The sequence below is a fragment of the Teleopsis dalmanni genome, chromosome 2 (assembly GCF_002237135.1).
Source record: "Teleopsis dalmanni isolate 2A chromosome 2, ASM223713v2, whole genome shotgun sequence".
NCBI classification, from domain to species: domain Eukaryota; kingdom Metazoa; phylum Arthropoda; class Insecta; order Diptera; family Diopsidae; genus Teleopsis; species Teleopsis dalmanni.
The window spans coordinates 175,112,669-175,134,969 of NC_051847.1; the positions used below are offsets into that span (position 1 = coordinate 175,112,669).

At 28.3% G+C, this 22,301-nt stretch overlaps 2 protein-coding genes across 2 annotated transcripts; one reads left to right on the forward strand and one right to left on the reverse strand.

Annotated features, from left to right (window-relative positions):
- Nucleotides 1-15,064: 15,064 nt before the first annotated feature.
- On the reverse strand, nt 15,065-15,837 carry LOC119685059 (enhancer of split M1 protein-like). Its single transcript, XM_038099247.1, has 3 exons — nt 15,533-15,837; nt 15,307-15,459; nt 15,065-15,251 (listed from the first exon to the last, which is right to left on the reverse strand). The coding sequence occupies exons 1-3, from the start codon at nt 15,783-15,785 to the stop codon at nt 15,196-15,198; spliced, it is 462 nt and encodes a 153-aa protein (XP_037955175.1). The 5' UTR covers nt 15,786-15,837; the 3' UTR covers nt 15,065-15,195.
- Nucleotides 15,838-20,016: 4,179 nt separating this feature from the next.
- Nucleotides 20,017-20,525, forward strand: LOC119678547 (vasotab-like). Its single transcript, XM_038090425.1, has 2 exons — nt 20,017-20,231; nt 20,323-20,525. The coding sequence occupies exons 1-2, from the start codon at nt 20,042-20,044 to the stop codon at nt 20,394-20,396; spliced, it is 264 nt and encodes an 87-aa protein (XP_037946353.1). The 5' UTR covers nt 20,017-20,041; the 3' UTR covers nt 20,397-20,525.
- The last annotated feature ends 1,776 nt before the right edge of the window (nt 20,526-22,301 follow it).

Here is a 22,301-nt window from a genome sequence, read left to right on the forward strand (position 1 = left end):
AATAAATATTGATGAAGATTAAGAATTTTGCGTTTTATTTAAAATTTCCGGAAACTTTTCGGTCACAACTTATATAGAAAAATAAAAATTTTTTCACACAACTTGCTTGTATCTCACATTATTCTGACATATAAACTGCAACAAATTTGAAGTGTTTTAAAATGCGTGATTTACTTTGGTAGTTTTTTAACTCCAAAAAAGTGGATTTAACACATTTTTCAATTGATATTTATAGTGAAGTATTATATAGCTGGAGCGGATATTATTATTGCTTCGAACTTGTCAATTCTAGCAATTCAAAGTATTCTTTTATTTTGATTCCTAGTTTAAGATTTAACTACTCAATAAGTTTAAATACTAACTTTCTGGATTTATTGACTCTAACTTCCAGCATTAAACAAATTGCGAAATAAAAATATTTTATTTTTTAAACCGTAGTTAAAAAAACCATAGGAATTTTTCTGCAATTTAATTAAGTCCATAAATGTTCATGGTAGCCAACTCCACCGCCGATTGGCCATAATTGCGCCTACGACTTGAGCGTACACGATTATCGCGTGCTGAATTTTCAGATTTTCCAGCCGATATTTTGACATTTGCAGCATAAAAAGGCGTAAACTGACAAAAGACTTCAGTCTAGTCTTTGCTGCTTCTAAACTCTTAACATTTGACACTTAAATTGCAATCAACGAAATTATTCGAATTTAATATGCATTAAAATTGCAAAGTGGCACTTCATTCACAAATAATTGACAAGCATTAAATATTTTAAATCTTTAGAATAATTCAAAGTCAAAGTTTACTGAAAATACATTTTATTCAACATTTATTTCATTTATAACTAAATTGATGGTAATTTATCACAAATATATAAGCAACGCCTGTTGCCAGTTAAATAAATTAATTTGTCGTCATAATATTTTATTTTCTGCCATTTAACTCACCTAAGAAAATTTATATCAGATTAATCCAATAAACTTTTATTTACAAAAATAAACTTTATTGTATTACCTTTAATTATATGAATGGATTGTTTCAATGTCATTACCGAGAATTAAATTTAAATTTTTAAGAATTAAATTTATTTACTTGAGTTATAAAAATAAAAGACATTTTAAAGATCGATTAACTGATAGTATCAGTAATTTTTTATCTATATTGTTTAACCGACAGTAGTTATCAGTAATTACCATTTTTTATACATTTCCACTTTTGGCGATTATACTGCTACTTCACTTTAACTGATTCATGACTGCACTTAGGATTAAATGGACACTTCACTTTGCTTATTGGATTGTGAAGTACATACCATAAAAATCTTCTTTATTCACAATTGTTGTCATCTAACTAAGAAGTCAATAAAATTGTTTATGTTAGAATCAATTAAAACTCAGTTAACTTAGTAATAATTATGCAATGCTCTTTTTTTTGTAACTAATGGTTTATATAGATCAATTCATATTTACTATAAAGCATTGTATATTAATACATCACGATTTATTAACAATAATAGTATTTCCCAATAAACCTTAACTGAATAGTATGCATTATGTCTTATAAATACCAAAAAGTTCTTCTGTTGAACAATACAGATATAGATAGGAACAAAATGTGTACACCCAATAACTTTCTAGTAATCCAGAAACCGACGTAACCAGAAGAGAAAATAGAGCAGCTGAAACCCCCTTGATGATTGGGGAACTATGTTTGTATATATGTATAATCATTACAAATTTACTATGACTATTTGATACGACATAATGTTTCTTTAAATTATTGAAGTTAACTGAACTGGACAAACGCAAAAAAAAACATAGGTTTTAAAAATTGTTCAACTATATTAAGTAATCTCAGATTCTATTCTTCAAAAAATATCAACTAATATACTTGTATTATACGTATGTTGATTAATATCAAAATTTTAGTAAAATTGATATTGGACCTATCGTGTAATTAAACGTTATTACCATTTGCCTCTATCTTTGTGGTTCGGTGTAATCATGTGGTTATATTGTTATAATAAATTGACTTCTTCAGATTGGAATCCTGTCTACAAAATACTAGGACTGTAACTATTGCTTAATCTATTTTATTTATTAATTTTTCTTTACATTTAACAACATTTATTTATTTTTAAGATAACGAAGTTGTGTGTGTTAACGAAGTCTTGATCTATAATAATTATACCAACTAAAAAAGAAATATTTCTTCTTTACAAATATATAAAATCTTGTAATCTATATAGTTTTTTTCAACACATACCGAATGCATTGAAAAGAAACCTTTTAAAAGTTGACTGACAGACAGTCTCATACAACAAATCTATTAAATGCTGGCTTTTTAGGTGGCAGGGTTTCCATTTCTCTGTTCGTAAATGAAAATGTAAACTAATGGGACTTAATTTTTCATAATAGTATTTGTATATATCCAGGCAGATCATATGCATGATGCGCTTATATTGTTAAGTAGATACGTTGCAATATATAGTACTTCAGTTTCATATTTCTGAGAATAAAACCTATAAATTTAAATACAAATAAATGATATATAATTGAATAACCTGAAATCAAAAGAAGAAAATGGAAGTAGATCGAAGAACCGTTGACCAGGTTATTAAAACTTCAATAATATTCTCTTTATCGTCTAAATTTCTCATATTTACTTTTGAGAAGAGTTTTGAAATCTGTATGATCATTTTTCACATTATTTAATTATCTTGCATACTTGTATTTTGATAACAAGCAAACACTTTACACGTCAATAACCATTGATCTCCTATATGACAACATTATGAAAAAACCGCACCTACCTGATATAATATTTCGTTTTCATCAAAAAATTTTTCAAATTGTGGTATTTGGGTGTTTTGTGCCGAGAAGCTATAGATGCATTCATTAATGCATTACTGATAATATGACTCAATGCCATAACTAATAACTCACTTCCTGAGCCTAATGAGATCTTTTAAAATTTTGATATGAAAAGCCATTCAATGAAAACACTGAAGATTCAAACAAATTTATTATTAATTATTAAATTTTGTGTTTAAAATCATTTCCGTATGAGCAGTACATATTACAGCCACAACATTATATCAAATGAATGAAGAATGGAGGACAAAAAATCGTAATGTGAATTCTATCTTCTCAAACAACACCATCTCCACAAAGTGAATTAATTAATAATGAATTTACGACATAGTCGTGCAAATTAAACTATGAACGATAACTAATCGCTAATAGGTAATTCAATAAAATTTGTAAAATGGAACTAATTTTGATAAAGTCAATTGAGTTTACTAAAAATATTGACTTAATAAATATAACTTAATCTCATAAAATTAAGTTTAGGTTCCCATTTAGTCTGAGTATAAAGAGATTGTCTTGAAACAAAAAAAAAAAATACATTGATCTGATCTCTTGGCTTCACGAGAAAAATTCAAAATTAATTATTTCTCTATTGGATCATAATTTTTGGACGGACATTGTATTTGATGAATTAACAATTTTTATAGTAAAATGTTATTTAACAATCGCTTTTGACATTTAATTATATTGTACAGGTACACACAAAAGTGAACGCATTGCCGCGCCAAAATATCGGTTCGGGTGCTGAACTGTCCATGCGGTTTTCGCGCACCAAATTTTTTCTTTATGATTTTTGAAGGTTGCTACTGTTAACATGAAGTCCGTAACGGATAAACGCCAACCTAATCAAATGCAGTTGTCTTGATTATTATCTTCGTTAAAATGCTTTCAAGTTCTGTGGTCAATTTTAAGTATCTTTTTAACAATTCTTAGTTTGCGAACATTTTTCATAACACAAATTGAGGCATTTGCTCAGTGAATTGTCGAATATAAAAACTAATAATGTAGGCTTTTGGATTGCCTGATTGTCCTATACCTACTAAATATAAATGCAAGGTGCATGATTATTTAAACGCAACTGATTAAACCACATTTTAATGACTTGTAAATCTCGTTTAAAATTGTTATTATCACATCAAATATTTAGTGCGTTTTTTCGAAATGGCCTTCATAGAATCTAAATTTATAATGGCATTAATGGCAATACTATATCTGTTCTAACAATATAATTAGATTGGTTTAAATTTCATAGCATATGAATTTGTGAATGGATTGATACGGACTATAAATAGTTATCAAATTCCAAAATAAGTGACTTCGTAGCTTCTATGTTCAAGAAGTATCTAAAATAACCATTTTCATAACATATAGTGCAAGCTGTCAGTATATGCCTATATAATACTCATATGATAACTGCGTAATTATTTATAATAATTTATAGCCTGTCAACTTTCAATTATTACATATACGAATTGGAAAATTTCATCATTTTGAAAAAATTTTTAATTTTATTAATAAGTATTATGTTTAAGATATGTAGATAATAATGTTAGTAGAAAATAAATAAAAAAAAGTATTTAAACAATTTTTTCTAATATGAAGAAAAATTTTTAAAATATTTTAATAATTTTTTTTCATATTGTTTATGGAAGATTTAGATTATTTCACAAAGTTCGATTTCGTCAGTAAATGTAATCTTCTCAATAATATTTTCCCCAAAACTTTCTATCTTATGTTACTATTCTAAATAGTGCCTTTAGCTAGTTGTTAGAAGTTACTGGACTCAATCAAGGTTGAAATACGTTTATTTAAGTCGCATAAGTAAGTAAAAAAATCAATATAGCATCACACTAAAATTTTAAAAATCTCTATTGCAGCATATATTAATTCTTAATTCAGTGAAGCAGAGTAAAAATACTCTGATACAAACATCCGAAGTTGATGAAGATGTAGTCTCTAGAGTTCAAATCTAGTATATAATATAAATAGCCAAATAATTTTAAACATGCTTCATAAATTTTTCCCATAATGACTGTCTAACTGTGAACCGATGATTTTGCCTCCGAAAAACAAAATCTCAAATCTCCCCCATGTGAATCGTGGGGTAACATTAGCATGAGTTTCTCAGTATTACGTTCCTAAATTAAGTTCTATACAAAAGAAAAAATATATAAATCATTCAACAAACAATACCACTACAAACAGAACAGTATTGAAATTTAACAATTAAAAATAAAAATGTAATCAATTATTCTACAGCTGGTTTATCATTTCGTTCAATATAAACACAGCAAATGAATTTATTAACAAAACTTTCAGAGCAAATAAACAAAACTCCAGAAAAATGTACGAACATAAAAGTCAAGTACGGTTTTGTTTTAGTTAGTTAAGGAGCGCTGACTCTGAGCTTCAAATTTGACGGGGCGCAATTTCGATTCCTACTACTTATAGTCTCAAAATATTATTTACGAATAATTAAAAACCAGAATTATATCCAAAACCACTGATGATGGTCAGCCAAAAATTCAATTAATTAAAATTATATAAAAATGAATTTTTGTTGTTGTAGTTCACTACTTTTCAAAAAAAACCTCTTAATATATATTTCTGAAACATCACGTTTATAGGCAACAGCTTTTAATAACATGTTCCTGATATGTCATATGATGATCATAAGCGCTATCATTTAGACTTCTCAATTAATTGTTTTTATTGTTTTTTTTATTCGGAGAGCTGGACCTATTTTTCATCAACGTTTAAAAATCTTTGTGAAAAATTCAGTTTATTTTACTTAATCTAACTTTACTCTAACACTATTGAAATATAGATATTTCAGCGATTATGTTATTGATTAGCCAGAGAAACCAAACAACATAAACATTCATCTTATAGAAGAAAATGGAAATATTATTATTAAAGAGTAGATTAATAATTTTTAAAAAAATTTTAATAAGCCAAAAATCCATATTTCATACAATATTGTTTTAATTATTAAGAAAAAGTATTGCCAATATATTTTTTATATAAGAAATTTAAAAAATTACTCAGTGTTCCCCAAAAAAATGTATATCTTGTGACTATTTGTAACTGTCGCTAAATCGGATTTGGACGAAAATAAACGAAACGCTTTAAAATGTAAAACAATTAAATAAAAGCTTTTAAACTCATTCCAAATTGATACTCATCAAAGATTTCACTTTCATTTTTTGACAAAAGATTATTTTGAATTACTCTTAAGCACAACAAAATCCATCAAACCCATCCACACCAAGTACCACACAGCACACCAATCAAAATATTGAAACTAAAAACAAGATAAAAAAATTCAACAGAAATCGAACCAAATACGCGTTGGGATTTTTTTCAGTTTCTATGCAAGGAAATCTATGAATCTCACTTTTTGGAGGGGAAGAGACGTGGACCTCACCAAAAATTTGCAGATAAATTGTAGCAATTTTTTGTAATTATTTAGCGCAAGAGGTAAGCAAAAGTCAAAATCACATGACGAAAAGCTACAAGTTTTTATGTTATTTTATGCAACGGACGTACTCAACATAAAATAATTGTTCACCGTCCAAACTTGAAATTCAGATCAAATTTGGCAACAACAATTTAGTGTTTTTTATGATTATTATTATTATTTTAGTGAATCATTCAATGTGCAAAATATGTGAATTTGTTTGTATCTCTAATTCAATGTATGTTTGTATCTTTATTTCATTGCAAGATTGTATATGAAGAGGTTGGAAGGAAAGATAGTGAAAACACTTCACATCACATGACTTGGATAAACTTGGTTAAAATTACTTTGACCGACCGACCGACACTGCAAATATTGCAAAAATTATGAATTCCTCACTCACTCTACAAAGAAATGCTCAGCCTTGATCCGCATTAAAGAAACCGTAAATTCATTTTATGCGTACCGTTTAACGCCGCACGGTTTAATTAATTCAATTAAATATGTAGTCAAATACTTTAATAAAAAAAATGCGCATAATTATTTAATAATTTACATTGTAATAAAAGCATTAAGTACAATGTATTTCATTCATACAATAATTAAATCAAGTGTTCATTAACTTTGCCAAGTTCAAGTTAGGTTTATGCGTTTCTTCATGTCCAAAGAAATTACATATGAGCATTGAAGTAAGTCACATAGACCACAAGTAATTTTATTATTAAACAATAAAAAAAATAGACAAGTAAATAGTAGGATCACCATGGGCCCAATTCTTAGGTCCATGTGAACGGGTCTTTTCTGCAGAACGAGCTGTTATGTATACCTTACATAGTCCTATATTAAACAGTAGGAAAACAATTTTCATTAAATGATGTTCTTTTGCAGAATCTGGTAACCGTTTCCATCATTTCGAAAAAAAAAACCAAACATTTTTTATTTAATTAAGCCAAACATTAAATAGAAATCAAGACGTACTGTTAAATTCGTTTAAATATTTGTTTAAATATGAAACATCCCTTGGTATAGAGTACAGAAAGGTAATCCAATAAATTAAACGACTACAATCAAGAATATTAAGTACTGAATATTTATTCAACGCTAAATGGCCTATCTCGAATTCAATCGAGATTTCAATAAACTCTTAGTCGTCAATTATACATATACTACAAACCAGTAAAAGTCGAAGAAATAGATTACACTCCTTCCTGCTCCTATATATGCTATAAGGTAGTTAATAACTGAGAACTAAATGCCTTGTTACTACTAGAACTATCAAATTCTATACAACTTTGACAAATAAAAATTTACTTAATGCCCAATTTAGGTCTATAATACAAATATATGAAACATATATTTTCTACCTGGCAAAACAAGCACTTGCAAGAAACCTAATTGGAGTCCGAAGAAGAGACAAACCTAAAAAAAGGTGGGTAGATAATGCCCAAGAAGATTTGGTAAATTTACGCGTGAGCGATTGAAAAAACTTGCCATCGGATCGAATCAGATGGCAAAAATTGGTTGAGGAAGCACTGGTCCACCCAGAACTATTATGATAAGAAATAAGATAACGAAGTATTTTCTACCTGTTGCAATTATTAAAGGTTTTCTTGAATTTATGTGTAATGTATGAACTGGATAATAAAACTCAGCATATATAGTAATCCGAGAAAGAACAAAAAAATCAGATATCAGAAATTATTTATTACAGAGATATTTTTTTGCATACATTAGGACCAACCAAAAAAAAGAACACACCTGTATGAACTATGAAAAGGTCCCCTTCACCTTTTGAAAAAGAAAACAGTGGAAGTGCCAGCTAATACCATTTAAGGAAGGCAAAAATTAGAAAAAAAAAAAATAGTTAAAAGGTGAAAGTTTTTTGACAGTTTTAAAGGAGAGACCTTCCCAAGAATTACTAATAAAAAAAACCTGGATATAAACAAATACAATGTTAAAACCAATTGTGTAATAGAGCATATTTAATTGATAGGAACCTCAAATATAAATTTGCTGATAACACTATTGGCTGAATGATCAAGTTTCAAGTAGCAGACAGTTTTCGATTTCATATTTTTCTTTTTTCTCCTGATTTCTTCTTTTATGGATGATTACATGCTTATCATCATGTCATACAGATTTTCCCAAAGTACAGGGTCTTCCCAAAACTTTATAGTCTATTTCTATCTGGCACTTGTAATTGTAATTTTTTCTTAATCACTTCACCTTGTCGTTATATTCTACGACATGTTTAGTTCTAAGTATATCAATTGAATAAATACCCGACAATGTTGGAAGCTGATTATTCTAATGTGTACCAATTCCATCACACAGATATTGGTATATTTGAAAAGGACATAAAGTTTCCTACGAAAATTTATTATTAATTTAATATGGAATACCACAATCTGTGAAACCATTTTCCTCAATTTAAATAAATTCTTGAAGCCTACTATCTCTTAATGAATATAGACATTCATTAGGATTTTTTTGAAATAGTAATAAAAATAACTGTTCCACCTTAAAATTGATTAAAAAAATAATTTAAAAATTGTTTTAAACAAAATGATTGATCGCCTCAGTGCAAATAGGTACTTCAACCGTCTTAATTGAAATGGTATTTTAATTAAAACCAATTAATTAAATTTAAAAAACTTTGCGATTTGTGAACGGTTCTTAAAATATTATTCAAAAATATTCATTCTTTTTTTTAAATATTAATAACATTTTTCTATCTTCGAATATTTTCTGAAAACAGTTTAGGTCCACATAATAAATACTAAATGACTGACATTTCAAGTCCATAGGCACTTTTAGAGTAATGTAAGCAATAATTGGGAGCCATAATCAAGCTTTTTATTATTTTAATACATTTCAAGTAAATGTCTTCTAATCAAATTTTTCTATGTACTAACTTTCAATTCATTATGTGCAAATCGTTTCTCTCTTCTTGTTTTTTATAAAAAAAAATTTTTTATTTTTAAACTGATTGGAAAATAACTTAAATAATCTTAAGGAAAGAAGGAAACAGAGATTACATAAACCACATTCAACAGAAAACATAAGTATATCCTTCACAAACCTATCAGTTAAATTGATTTTTCAATATCTGCCCATTCTGCCTGACTTCTCTATTTATTAATCCATCTGTTATTATCGAAATTAGTATGTAAAACTTTTGAAATTAGTTAGAAATTGATAACATTTAATGCATTCGATTTACTATTATTAGTTAAAACCACAGTTTAAAAATAAAAATTAAATTCCCATTTAGACATGAAGTTACATGAAATTTTACATGAAAAAACTAGATTAGTGTCACAAAAAAAAGAGATATGTCAGCGATATGCATCTGACCCTAACGTCGTGTCGCTGCTCGGAGTCACAAGGCACTCGTCTCTCGATATAATAATTTCCTAAGTGCGGATATCTTCGCGTGTGCGTCAAACCAAATTGGCTCCCACCCTTTGATAGACTCCAACCATCTTCACCTCTATTGGCACCTGTTATACCTCAATGGCTAAGTCCGTGTCATAAGCTATCCCATTTCAGCCGCTAATGACTACAATGTACCAAATCCTGAGAACTACAGTTCGCAACCATCACTCCAATCTACACCTACAACTTCCCAAACTTCTGACATATTCCTGTTAAACTACATGTCGGCCTTCGCCTTTGCCTCTAGCTTCAGGCAATATGACTGCAGCCTTTGCTCTGAGCAAAACCATAGGCTTTCTTTGTCCAATAAACATTTAAATTTGCATTAAGATGAACGGTATTTGGACCGTTCTCTTAAATGTTAACATAACATAGCTATATGTAGTGATGCACCTAGCTTAACTCTTCGCAATTCAGCACCTATCCCACTCTCTTTATAGAAATACTCTCTCCCATATAACTAAGTCCATGCTTTCTGGCTAAGATGAATTTAGCTCGCTAAATATAAAGCCTGTCTGCTCTCTGTATCCTTAATTGCTGGAATGGGATTGCATCCGCTGAACGTAACTGCAATTTTCCATAACCATTCCTAAAAGGTGGTTTTAGTGGATTCAAGTCTCAGACGGTGGGTTTTCCACCTAATGCAAAAAAAAGAATTTGAACGTTACTATCTTACACATTTTCATTACTGATTGGTCTATATAATATAAGAACATATAATTTTCCTAAAAATCTAAATATATATAAGAGTAAATAAAGTTAAATTAATTAATTTCAAAGACGTGAACTAAAAATTAAACTAAACATTTAAGAGATATTAATTATATATAATCAAATTCATATGCTTCAATAATTTATTTAATAAGCAAATAAAGCCATACTATAGCGTTATTAATGAAAATGGAGCCAAGCACGTCCGCTCAAAAGACAAAACATATACAATTTTTGAACGCGGACCTGTTAATCTCATAATTGAACGATTTTCAAAGGTAACTAACTGAAGTGCGTAATTCGCACAGTAATTAATTGAAAATTCAAGTATTTTAATCAAAATAAATTGGTCTTTGAATAGCAAATCGACTGCAACTTGTTAAATTGCGGTTTCAACGCTGAGAAATAATAAAGACTTTAATTAAGAGACCCTGAAGTCAAAACCATAAGTTACCGCTACGTTAAACCGCAAATCAAAAATAATTTTTTTTGCCGCCATACGAAAAGATACTTTATGAAAAAAGTCATTACATCATATCGACTAAATTTTATGCTAAGAAAAATTATTAACTTTTACTGTAATTATTTTTATATTTAATAAGGGGCAGTCTAATTACTGATATTTTAGTATAAAATTAAAATATTTTGAGATACTAAAACTTATAATAATAAAATGCGTGAAAATGAAAGTCAAAAAATTTAATAATTTGTTTGATAAATAAATAATAATAATTTTATGGCCTTAGGTTAAAGGTGCCATAAATTGATTGTACTTCACCTAATGCCAAAAATTGAGGCAAAAAAATGTTATTGTTACACAATAAAATTTTAATAAAGCAAATTATGAGGCACAGCATGCATAACTGCCAAAACCCCGCCCGCAATTTCAGACGGTCTTATGTATCTGAGTGCCGTCTCATATAGTTCGCATGTCCATTTGAACTTGCCAATGCACAGCCAACGTCAGCTGGGTTTTTACTTTCCAATTTGGATTATTCAGCCACAGAACGCAACATGTCTGACACATAATGACCACTTTTCTGTGCCAATCTTTTTGCTATTTTTTATTATTTATTTTTTGCTGTCATATAAGTTCGATTGCTAGAATATGATTTTTGACTCCGTAATAGGCTCTCATGTAGCGCCTATAATTTTAGATTTATAGCCGCAATAATATTGCTGAATTTTGTTTCGTTTTTTAAAAAAAAAAATTTTATTATTTTAATTGCTCCGTTTGGTAGTGATTTGACTTAAATGGACTATGTTTATTCATTGATACATACAATGGAGGTGATAGTTACACATATAATCTACAAATTGAGTATTATTGGAGCGAAATAATGGATTAGTAATAGCTTTAATTCAGCATCGATAATCTCGTTAAAATTTTTGTTAATAAATTTAATTATCTTCGGATTAAATTTGTTTTAATTATAATCTAATTTAATTAAAATTTGTAGATTTATTTATTATATTTATTTATTTTTTTGTTTTTTTATATTATATTTTAATTACTTTTAAAATTTTTTTTATAGTACAATTGTTTTTAAAAAAAATGTGTTATGCAAATATCATAACGCTATAGTATTTTTATTGGTTTAACTATCATTATTATTGAAAAGAAGAAATCGTGTACTGCGAAGATATATTATGCCCCTTAGCCAGATTAGAGTGTTTCTTCAAGTCCGATTTTTTTAATGATCGGCAGTATAAGGCCTAGTCTTGAATCCTTATGATCCATGAAATTCCATTCTAGGTGCACTCCTCAAGCACATGGCATGCAATTTCTCTCTCTTCTCTACAGTATCTGTAGTCAGAGTTGGATTGAATTCCTAATTTCGATAGGTGATAATTCAATCTACAGTGACCGGTGAATAATCCCACAATAATTCTTATGTTATTTTTTTTTTGTGCTATGCAATCTTTGAAACGTTTTATGTTATAAGTCCCTAAAAGCATTTTAAATTATCAAAATTTTGGTAGCCTTTTCTAATAGAGTTCTCTTTCTTTTTCCTCTGCGCCGTCCATAAGAATGGATAGAGTTCCTTTGCCTAGACCACAAAATGGTTCTGGGACTATCGTTTTGGAAGCCGCGCCTTTTCTTTTACATCAAAAGAGCATAAGTATTTCTAGGTATCAATAAAGCATCGATGGTTTTCCTATGACATGCAGTGTACAAAAATACATTTACTTGGTATGATAGTGGCATCGACGGTTGATTCCAAGTATCTGCTGAGTACTTAATGCGACCGTGAAGAGAAATTAATTATACTAAAAATATAGTCATGCCGGATAAAATTCCCCTAACTCACAATATCACGAATTGCTGTTGGCAACAACGCCTTATGGTTGTAAATACTTTAAGTAAGTTATCTGCTTATACGACTCGAGATATTGGTTAACAATAATTAGATCACAACAGATCATCATCTTATCAATATTTGTATGTTTATTCTAATTTTAACAATAAAATAAATTGCAATCTTATAAGCATATATAATTTTAATAAATCTAAATCAAAAAAGTTGACAGTTGGCACTTCTGTCATCTTAACTTTTAATCTAAAAAATGTTCTCAAACATTCTGCTATCTTTGGTTTTTTGTGGGCACTTATCTTGATATGAAACATATTCTTAAATACATATGTTTACCTCTACAAACAAAAGTCTTAATTTAGATATTATTCATTATGATAGATACTAGACTAAAATAGCTAAAATAATTAAAGATATTGAAATGAAAATTGTTTAGCTTTTCATTTCATTGTTTTTATTCAGATATATTAGATCAAATGTCTATAGCAAAATGTTTAAAACAATTTTTTAGATTAAAAGTTAAGATAATAAAAGTGACAACTGTCAACCTCTTAGATTTGAGTAAGCAAATCATGATACGTCAAATTATGACACTTGGGCGTATGAAATCTGCTATATACAAAAAAAAAATTGATACTACAAAATGATTTCTTTGTCTTGTATCTATGAAGTCTTGTGTGAGTTAAGACTTTCATATTTTGGGTATCATATACGAAAAGTCGAGTGTTGATTTCTTCTTAAAATAGCTTTAAACACCATACTTAAAAATTTTCTAGAAAACTAAATGAATTCTAAAATAAGTTATTAATTTTATTCTCTACGTTATCTGTTGAAATTTATGAGAACAAACGTATGAGTGTTTATTGTCCAGATTTTGTAAGTTGGACTTTTCTTTTATATTTAACATTTAACTTATTAAAATCAGCTAAATTTTTAGTTTTGTATTATATAGTCAAAGATACTTATCAGATATTAATTTTTAATGAAAATACAAATTCGTCCACATCTATGCATCAAGTAAAGTAATAACCAAGAATATAAATAGTTTATATCATCTGCGACATCAACTTCGATGATCATACCCTTCGTACTTAATAGGTTCTAGCTTAGGATGTCTCATCCTTGTAAAACAATATTTAGCATGTGAAAATAGTATTGTATTGTAGTGTATATATAAAACATTGTAAAAATGTATAAAACCATATTAAATACGAGTATATCAACTTAACACCCTCCAAGGTGTGCTCAACAGAATTTTCAACAATAATATTGCTACATTATATATCTTTTAATAGTTACTTAAAATGTGTTTTTACAAAACCCTAAATGATTTTTAATAGCATTTTTAAAATTGAGAGTATTCCAATATTAAAATTAATGTTTTGCAAATCAAATACGCAATCATCGGTTAAAAAGACTATGAAATTGATGATATGGATATGGAAGATATGTGATTCTAACAGAACTGTGCTACAGGCCAAATAATATGTCCTTTCTTCACTTTGTTGTGCGAGATATATCTCAGACGAATAATCACATTTCGGCTTTGTGCATGAATCATTATGATATTGCGATTGAACACTGCACTTTTCTTGTGAGATTATGCAATGGATTGTATTAGGCGTACAGACATTTAAACTCTCCTTGCGAACGTTCTTCAATGAATGTCCGAACTATTGCTAACACTGTGCTGACAAATTATCGAATACTATTGTCAAAAGAATCTAGTACCGTAAAATGTCTCGTGGAGTGTATTCGGATTATATTGCATTCATACTTTTCGGTTATGTTCAAAAAATATTTTTAATTAAAATTATTGCTGCTGTCTAACTCGCAAATGTACCTCAAGGGAGTTGCCTTTCACAGATCCCGACTTCTAGATTTCCCCAGAATGGAGAAAGTGTATGAATTCTAGTTTTATAATACAATTTATCAGTACTAGACTTATTGATTTCATATATAAGTCATAGAATTTATTTTTACTGCAATTTTTCTCCTTTTAATAGCATCTCTAGAACAATTTTATAAGAAGTCTCTTATTCCGAAATTTAGTTAACTTACCTCGTAAATGCAAATAAGATTATTTACTGACTCCATTTGAATATTCATTTTATTCCAATTATTAACAAAAATTTAGACATTTCCGCAATATATGAAACAGCTGTTAATACACTCATTCAGTTTGTTTTTAGTTTTATGAATTTTATTTATTTATTTTATATAAAATTAGAACAAAAATTTGTGAATAATATTAGTCATAATCAATATTAAAAAATATTGACAACTTTTAATAGAGTAATTTTATAAATATTCCGGTACAGAATTTTTCCAAAACTTTGAATATTAATTATTTAATTATTATTTAATTTTTTAAATTTATTTTAATTATCTATAATAATGTATATTATTGTGTTTTCACTTCAGTCTTGACGCACTTTCCTGGTGTACGATCGAAGTAAACTAAAAAATTATCCAATAATGAGTACATCTCTTGTTTGTATTATGATTTACTTACATTCTCCAGTCCTGCAAATATGATTTTCCAATACACATTCATTGGGAAAAGTTCGTTCAACACCATTGCGTTTAGCACAAATTGGCTCATATAGACGTGCGCAAGCCCGTGTGCATCGTTCTTGACAACTCTCTTTCGATGTTGGCGTAAGTTCTACACGAATTCAATGGAAAAATTTATGCACTGAAAAAAATGTTGATAAAAGTAAACTAATTTGATTCCTTACCACGTTCATTATTAATTTTGCGTAAGCACTGACGTATCGACTGATTGCATAGATTTGTGTCCACATAACATTCTACGCCATCAGTTGACCACACAGGCTTTCCATCAGAAGGACAAGTTGTTGCAAAGCAAGCAAACCCGGTTAGAACCGGTTCGGGTGCTATATCAATGGTTGAGTCATTATTTGCATCGATATAATGGATAACATTGAAGATTAATCCAATAGCGAATAAATATTTTTTGAAATGCTGCATTTTTAGAAAAAACTTTTTAACACAACGTTCTGATTCGAGTTTTATTTCTGAACTGAACTTAAATTCATTCGAAATCTATAATAAAAATGTATAAATATTTTCATGTGTTGACTTAATGAAATATGGTTTATCCAATATGTCTACGAATACAAAAAAAACCCGACGTAAAAATCTTTATTTACATTAATTGCTAAGTACACATTGCTGTTTATTAAAAAGTTAAAAAATTTTTTGCTTGTATCTATTTAAAAAGATAAAATTTAACAAAATAATTTCAAATGAACGATTTATTAATATTTATAATATTATTGTATATAATATTAATTAATATTTATATATTCAGACAAATGTATAGAGCAAAGATGTGTATGCAGTCCATCGTATCACAATATGGGAACTTAAATGAAATTATCTTTGTAATAAACATGTAGATAAAATGTTAATAAAGGTCAGGGTTTCGGTATACGTATTTAATTTTATCTAATTTTCTGATAATAATATGAAGATACTTTTCATATCTAAACATTTTATCAAAAAATACTTACTGTTTGCACCACTTTCACGCTTCATTATTCTTCTTACCTAAAAATATGCTTTTCTTTATAGATGATTCTTCAGAGATATATCGTAATTTTGTTAATTTTTTTAAATAATTATGAAACAATATTTCACAATTTATTTTGTATTGCATTAAAATTATAAGTAATTGTTTAGTAACTTACTAAAAATGCTAATGTGACGCCACATTTTAATGAAACAAAACTTAACTACTAGCGAGCCATCTTAACCATTAAAACGTATTAATTAATTCTGTAATCTCATTCTGTAAAAGTGATAAAAATATATCATTCTGGAACAATTATTCATATATTATGCACTGTATTTGAATAGATATATGAAACCATTGCTATTAAAAATTTCCTCCACAAATAAATTACATACACCATAAGCTATATTATAAACCATAAACTGCACATTAAATGGATTATTTTACTAATTATATCTTTATTTTTTAAATAAGAAAAAATTAATTTAAGCTAAGATTGAAGCACCTAAAGTACTAGTAGATAAGATTTCACTTAAAGTAGTATTGTTCATGCCTAGCAGCTTCCTCGTTTGTAGTAGGTGTAAGCTTAAAAAATATATTCGAAATTATTTTTAATAATTTTCTGAGTTTTGTTTAATATTTCAATATTGAAAGTATTGAAAAATTATGCTTACTTTTTCCTGTTTCACAAACATATTTTCTTAAAAGACACATGTTGTTAAAGGTACGTCTGTCTCCATTATATTCAGCACAAACTTGACGCAAGATTCGTGTACAATTTTCACCGCACTTCTTTTGACATTGACTCTTCGTGACACTTCTCAGAACTTAAATTAAAATAATATATATTATTTGATTACACATTTCATCACAATTAATTTGAATGATATTGTTGAAAAAGTAGGTGAATACCTCTTTTATTACTACTCTGACGTTGACAGTTTTCATTTCTGAAGAGACACTCATTACGAAAGACGTAACATTTATTAGCACTTGTAGCCCAAACTATATCTTCCACATTTGAGCATCTAACAGCTGCACTGCAAGGTAATGGAGTTGTACGAGTGGGACGAGTTGGACGTGTTGGACGTGTTGGACGAGTTGGACGTGTTGGACGAGTAGAATTAATTGGTCGAGTTGGACGAGTTGAAATGGATGGACGCGTTGGTCGAGGTGGACGTGTTAAATTTTGTGTTAGAACGCTCTGTAGCACTAGCAACACGCAAGACAGTAACAAAATTTTAGTAACATAGGACATCTTGACTTGTGTATCTACAATGCACTATTTTTTTGATTGTACAATTTAAAACTAACTGATTTATGTCAATTGTTCATGTTTTTATAGTTTTCTGACAAATGTTCCCAAAACTTTCAACAACAATAAAAATAGTTAGGTAATTCAGTTGTTTATTTAAATGTTTCACTTTGGTTAAAAACATCTTTCTCAAATAAACTGTTTCGAAAACTAATGCGGAAAAGTATTACCTCTAAAATTGAGTTTCAATAACAAATTCGAAATAATTAAGTTTAACACACAGAAATGGAAACTGAATTAGGCACTTCTCATAATATTTACAATTCTTTTGTTTTTCACTTTATTTTCTACTCGTACAAATGTTGCAAGTTGCTATGCAAAATAAAATTAAGAGTTTATTTAATAAAAATACATACAATAAAAATATACATTATTGTTATTGATCAGAGGTTCCCAACTCTAAAGCTGTCTAAGACACATGTTATACACATTATATTTGATATACTTAGCAATTCAGTTACAGGTCCAGTTACTGAAAAATCAATGCTCATTAACAGTGGATTATTGTACCCATCATAACTTTACTAATACACGTTATATAAAAAACTTTATACCATATTTTAAAGAAAACTACATGCATTCCTTTCCTAAAAGAGCAGCGACAGCTATCTTTTTTTAAGCACGAACAAGACATTAGACTTGTGATCTCTGCAATAATCGCTATTGCAACCCGATTACGCTCTAAGTATCTAATCTACTACAAGGTTTCAGCGGGGATATATTCTGCCATAAAAATTGTTCCGAACACACCCCTCTTCATTCATAGGAATCTCGTGATACCCGCACATCAGTATTTGTCGAAATTTATTTTTGTAACTACGTCTGCATCGAGGTGTATTCCTTCAGGCCGTGGCTGTAGAGTTTCTGGACATACTATGCTCTCCTTTTGCACCCTCCTTAAAGCTCTGCTAATATTTAATTAATTAATTAATTAATTAATAGTTATGTCTACGAATAATAACTTAAATTCATTATATTCATTTGATGTCTTACATATTTATATAAATTAATTTATTGAAATCTTAATTATTATCAATAACTTTCGAGAAAAATTTCATAATCTGCATGTATCCGGAAAAAATAACATATTTTAATTTATAAAATATATGATGTTTAATTATATATTAATTATATAGCCAGATAGGATCTTTAATGTAATATGGCATGAAAACTATCAGCTATCAACATTGATAAATAAAAGATTGTGCAGATAAAAGCTTTTATAAATTTTATTTATAGGGATATAACTAGCTTATAAAATCAAAAATAGTTATTTTAAGAAATCATCAGGTGTTGTCTTGCTGTTCCCTATGCTCATTTTCTGTTGCATATCTCCATTAGTAATAGAATGAGCTAATACTTGAGGATTGACGTGCGTTCCATTTTAGATATTTATTTTCTGATTTATATAAAGATTCGTTAAAAGTGTTTTCATATAAATAATGCAATTTTATGATTATAAACAATGTTATGGTATTCATATATATGACTAAACAAAACCAATCGGATCGATGTAAGGGATTTTAATAACACTTCCCGGTTTATATTCAAGTGGACGGCTAATATTGTGTCTTATTTTGTGTCTTATTTTCTAGTTCTTTTGCATTGCAGATTGGTTTGAGAGTGTCTGAGTTTATCAAAACTTAAAAAATTTTCATTAACTTCTTTAAGTTAAAATACATTTTATTATATCATTCACGAATATACTAAATTAGTCAAGCTGAAATTATTAAAATCATATTTTTTTATTGCTAATTTGGACTTTAAATCTTTTAACAAGAAATCCATTTCATAAGGAAAAGGAGGACCATTTTTTTTAAATAAAAATAATTATAAAGATTTGCTAAATATTTTACAAATGAAACCAACAGATACTCCGACAAATTAAGATGATGGTCAAGTCAAGAATTAAACTGATTAAAAACTAAATTTTTAAATATAAAAAATTTCATTACCTTAACGCCTTTCTCTCAATCTTTTTTTCAGAACTTCACTACATTCATATGCAATTTTTATTTTTATACATAATTATTTTATTAAAAACAATCATATTAAAAACAATTATAGATTATATAAAGAAAACTTCGTTATTTTTCTTGTGCAAATATCACACTTTTATTATCAAAAAAGATAATAAAAATAATATCTATATAAATCATATTATTATGAATAAAACATTATTATTATATAAAATAAAAAATATATCTTTTGTACGAAATAATTATAATGAAACATATTTTCTTATTGCATGTAATAATATTTAAAAGATTTACCATATATTTCCTGCCATAAAGAGTATTCTTAACCTAGATTCAAAAAAAGTATAAATAATGTAGAATCAATAATATTTAATTTAAAATATAGTCTGCGTTCTGATATCGAAAATAACCTAAAATGAAATTTGCAATTTTATTCCTAGTCTTCGCTTTCGGATTTTTAGCCATCGAAGCAACTTGTCCACTCGCCTGCACTAGAGAATATAAGCCAGTCTGTGCAGAACTGGTGGAACGTTTCCGCATTCGCAAGTGTACCTTCCCAAATAAATGCAATTTAAATGCACGAAGATGTTTGAAGCCAAATGAAGGTAGGACAACATTAAATACAAACTTATTTTTATCACTAAAATCGATCCATGAATAATTTAACCTTAACCAATATTTTTTAAACAATTTCAGCTTGGCGCGTACGTCACCCAGGAGCTTGTAAGAGCCAATCAAACCAATGTAAAAAATTGACAAAATTGTCATAAAACTAATACCATAATTTTCAAAAATTAATATTTAGTATCTTAAACCTAAACAATTAATCAATACAACTACAGAAGAAAAAAACTTTTTCAAGAATTTATTAGTAAATTTTTAATACATTTTACATTTCGATATCGTATATAAATTAAGAAATTTATTGATCAATATTAAACAATTATCGTCGATAAACTACAAAACAAAAACGATTATATGCTTTCAAAATATCAGAATAAATAAATAACAAAAACCGTAGATACATGTAATGTTTTTATTTACAAATCTTTCAGCAAATGTAATTGATATAGATTTCTCAACCATGTGTATTTTCTGCTTGAAGCAATTCTTCAAGATTTTATTAATATTAATTAGTCTCTTAAAAGTCTACACTATAAACACTGCTTAGAAATTGCCAGTTAGTAAATTCAACATCAATTACTTTTTATCAAAATATCAGACAGACAATGTGTTAGGTAATTAAAAGTAGTTAAAAGTAATGCATTAATAAATTGCTTTAACCTACTGAGACATATAAGTCACATTGGAGAATATATAATTACTCTTATCAAGCTGAACTTAAAGACAAAAAAAAATAATTCTCAAAATGTTATAACAAAATGACTTCATTTCAATCACATTTTTTTTAAATAGTAATTTATTTATTATTAAAATAACTATTCATTATACTATTCATTTATAACTATTCATTATAAAAATGATAGAACTTAAGTAGCGATCATGAAATAGTATCTGTTTTATGACTGACTAATTTTTATCACCTAATTTATAAAAAATAAAAAAACACTGACATAATAACCGATTGTGCTGCCAACTCAATCTCAGAATTAGTATATAGCATACGAGTGCTCCAACAACCTTTCCAAGGTGAATAGGAATATGAACCTGTGTATTACACACAACTACGACGCAACTATTAGTAGAAGCAGATTGAACACGAATATCGAAGAGAAGCATTTGTTTGAAAACAGTCATTTGATTTTCAGTATAAAGCGGAACTGGAAACCGGAAAACTGGTACATCAGAACGCCTCATTTTGATTTTAGACGGGATACTTTGAGTTAATAGTTGAACAGTAAAATCTGAAATATTGGTTCCAATTCTTGTATGTTTAATTATTATGCTACCAAGATAGCAAAATTCGATAACGTCCCGATATCGATGAATTACTTGTAGTTGCAATGAATACTATTAATTCATATTTACTCTTATATCGACACTGTCTTCTTAATTTGATAAGTACAATGGTTTCAGTTTAATATCCGGTTCTTACAAAGAGGGAAATTTCAAAAGTGCAAAAGACCGAGGCAAAACTTATAAACATATTTTATTATATATATTTCAAGAAAGGCGAAATAAATTGGTACAATAAAAGATTTATTACTTTTAGTGTCAATTAAAGTTCAAATAAAACATAATAATATATTCATAACATTACTTACTTATTTATCTAAATTTCTAAATTAACCCTTAGTAGAGTTTCATCCTAATGCAGCACTTATCTTCAGGCACCTTTGCTGCATGCGTGTCTTCTTCAGTCTCGTACTTCAAGTCAGATTCGTGCTCCCTCAACTTAATCACTCCACCGAAGATAAGATCTAACTTCATGCTTTCGCTTTACATCTGCATCTTCAAGTACCTTTTTACTGAAGCATCTTCAGTGAAAGATGCTTCAGTTCAGCCGTGATAAAATGACACAACCAAGACAATGTCGTGATAAAGCTTGGACAGCTTGTGGTTCTTTCAAATGCGGTAATCATTGCAAACCCGGGAAAAAACAAATATCTCACGAAGGACTTTTCTCTCAAAAAGTGCAGTTTCATTATTCTGTGATAGCATACATGCTTCTACCCCATCCAAAAACTAAGGTAAAAACTTAAGCGGCCTTCAGA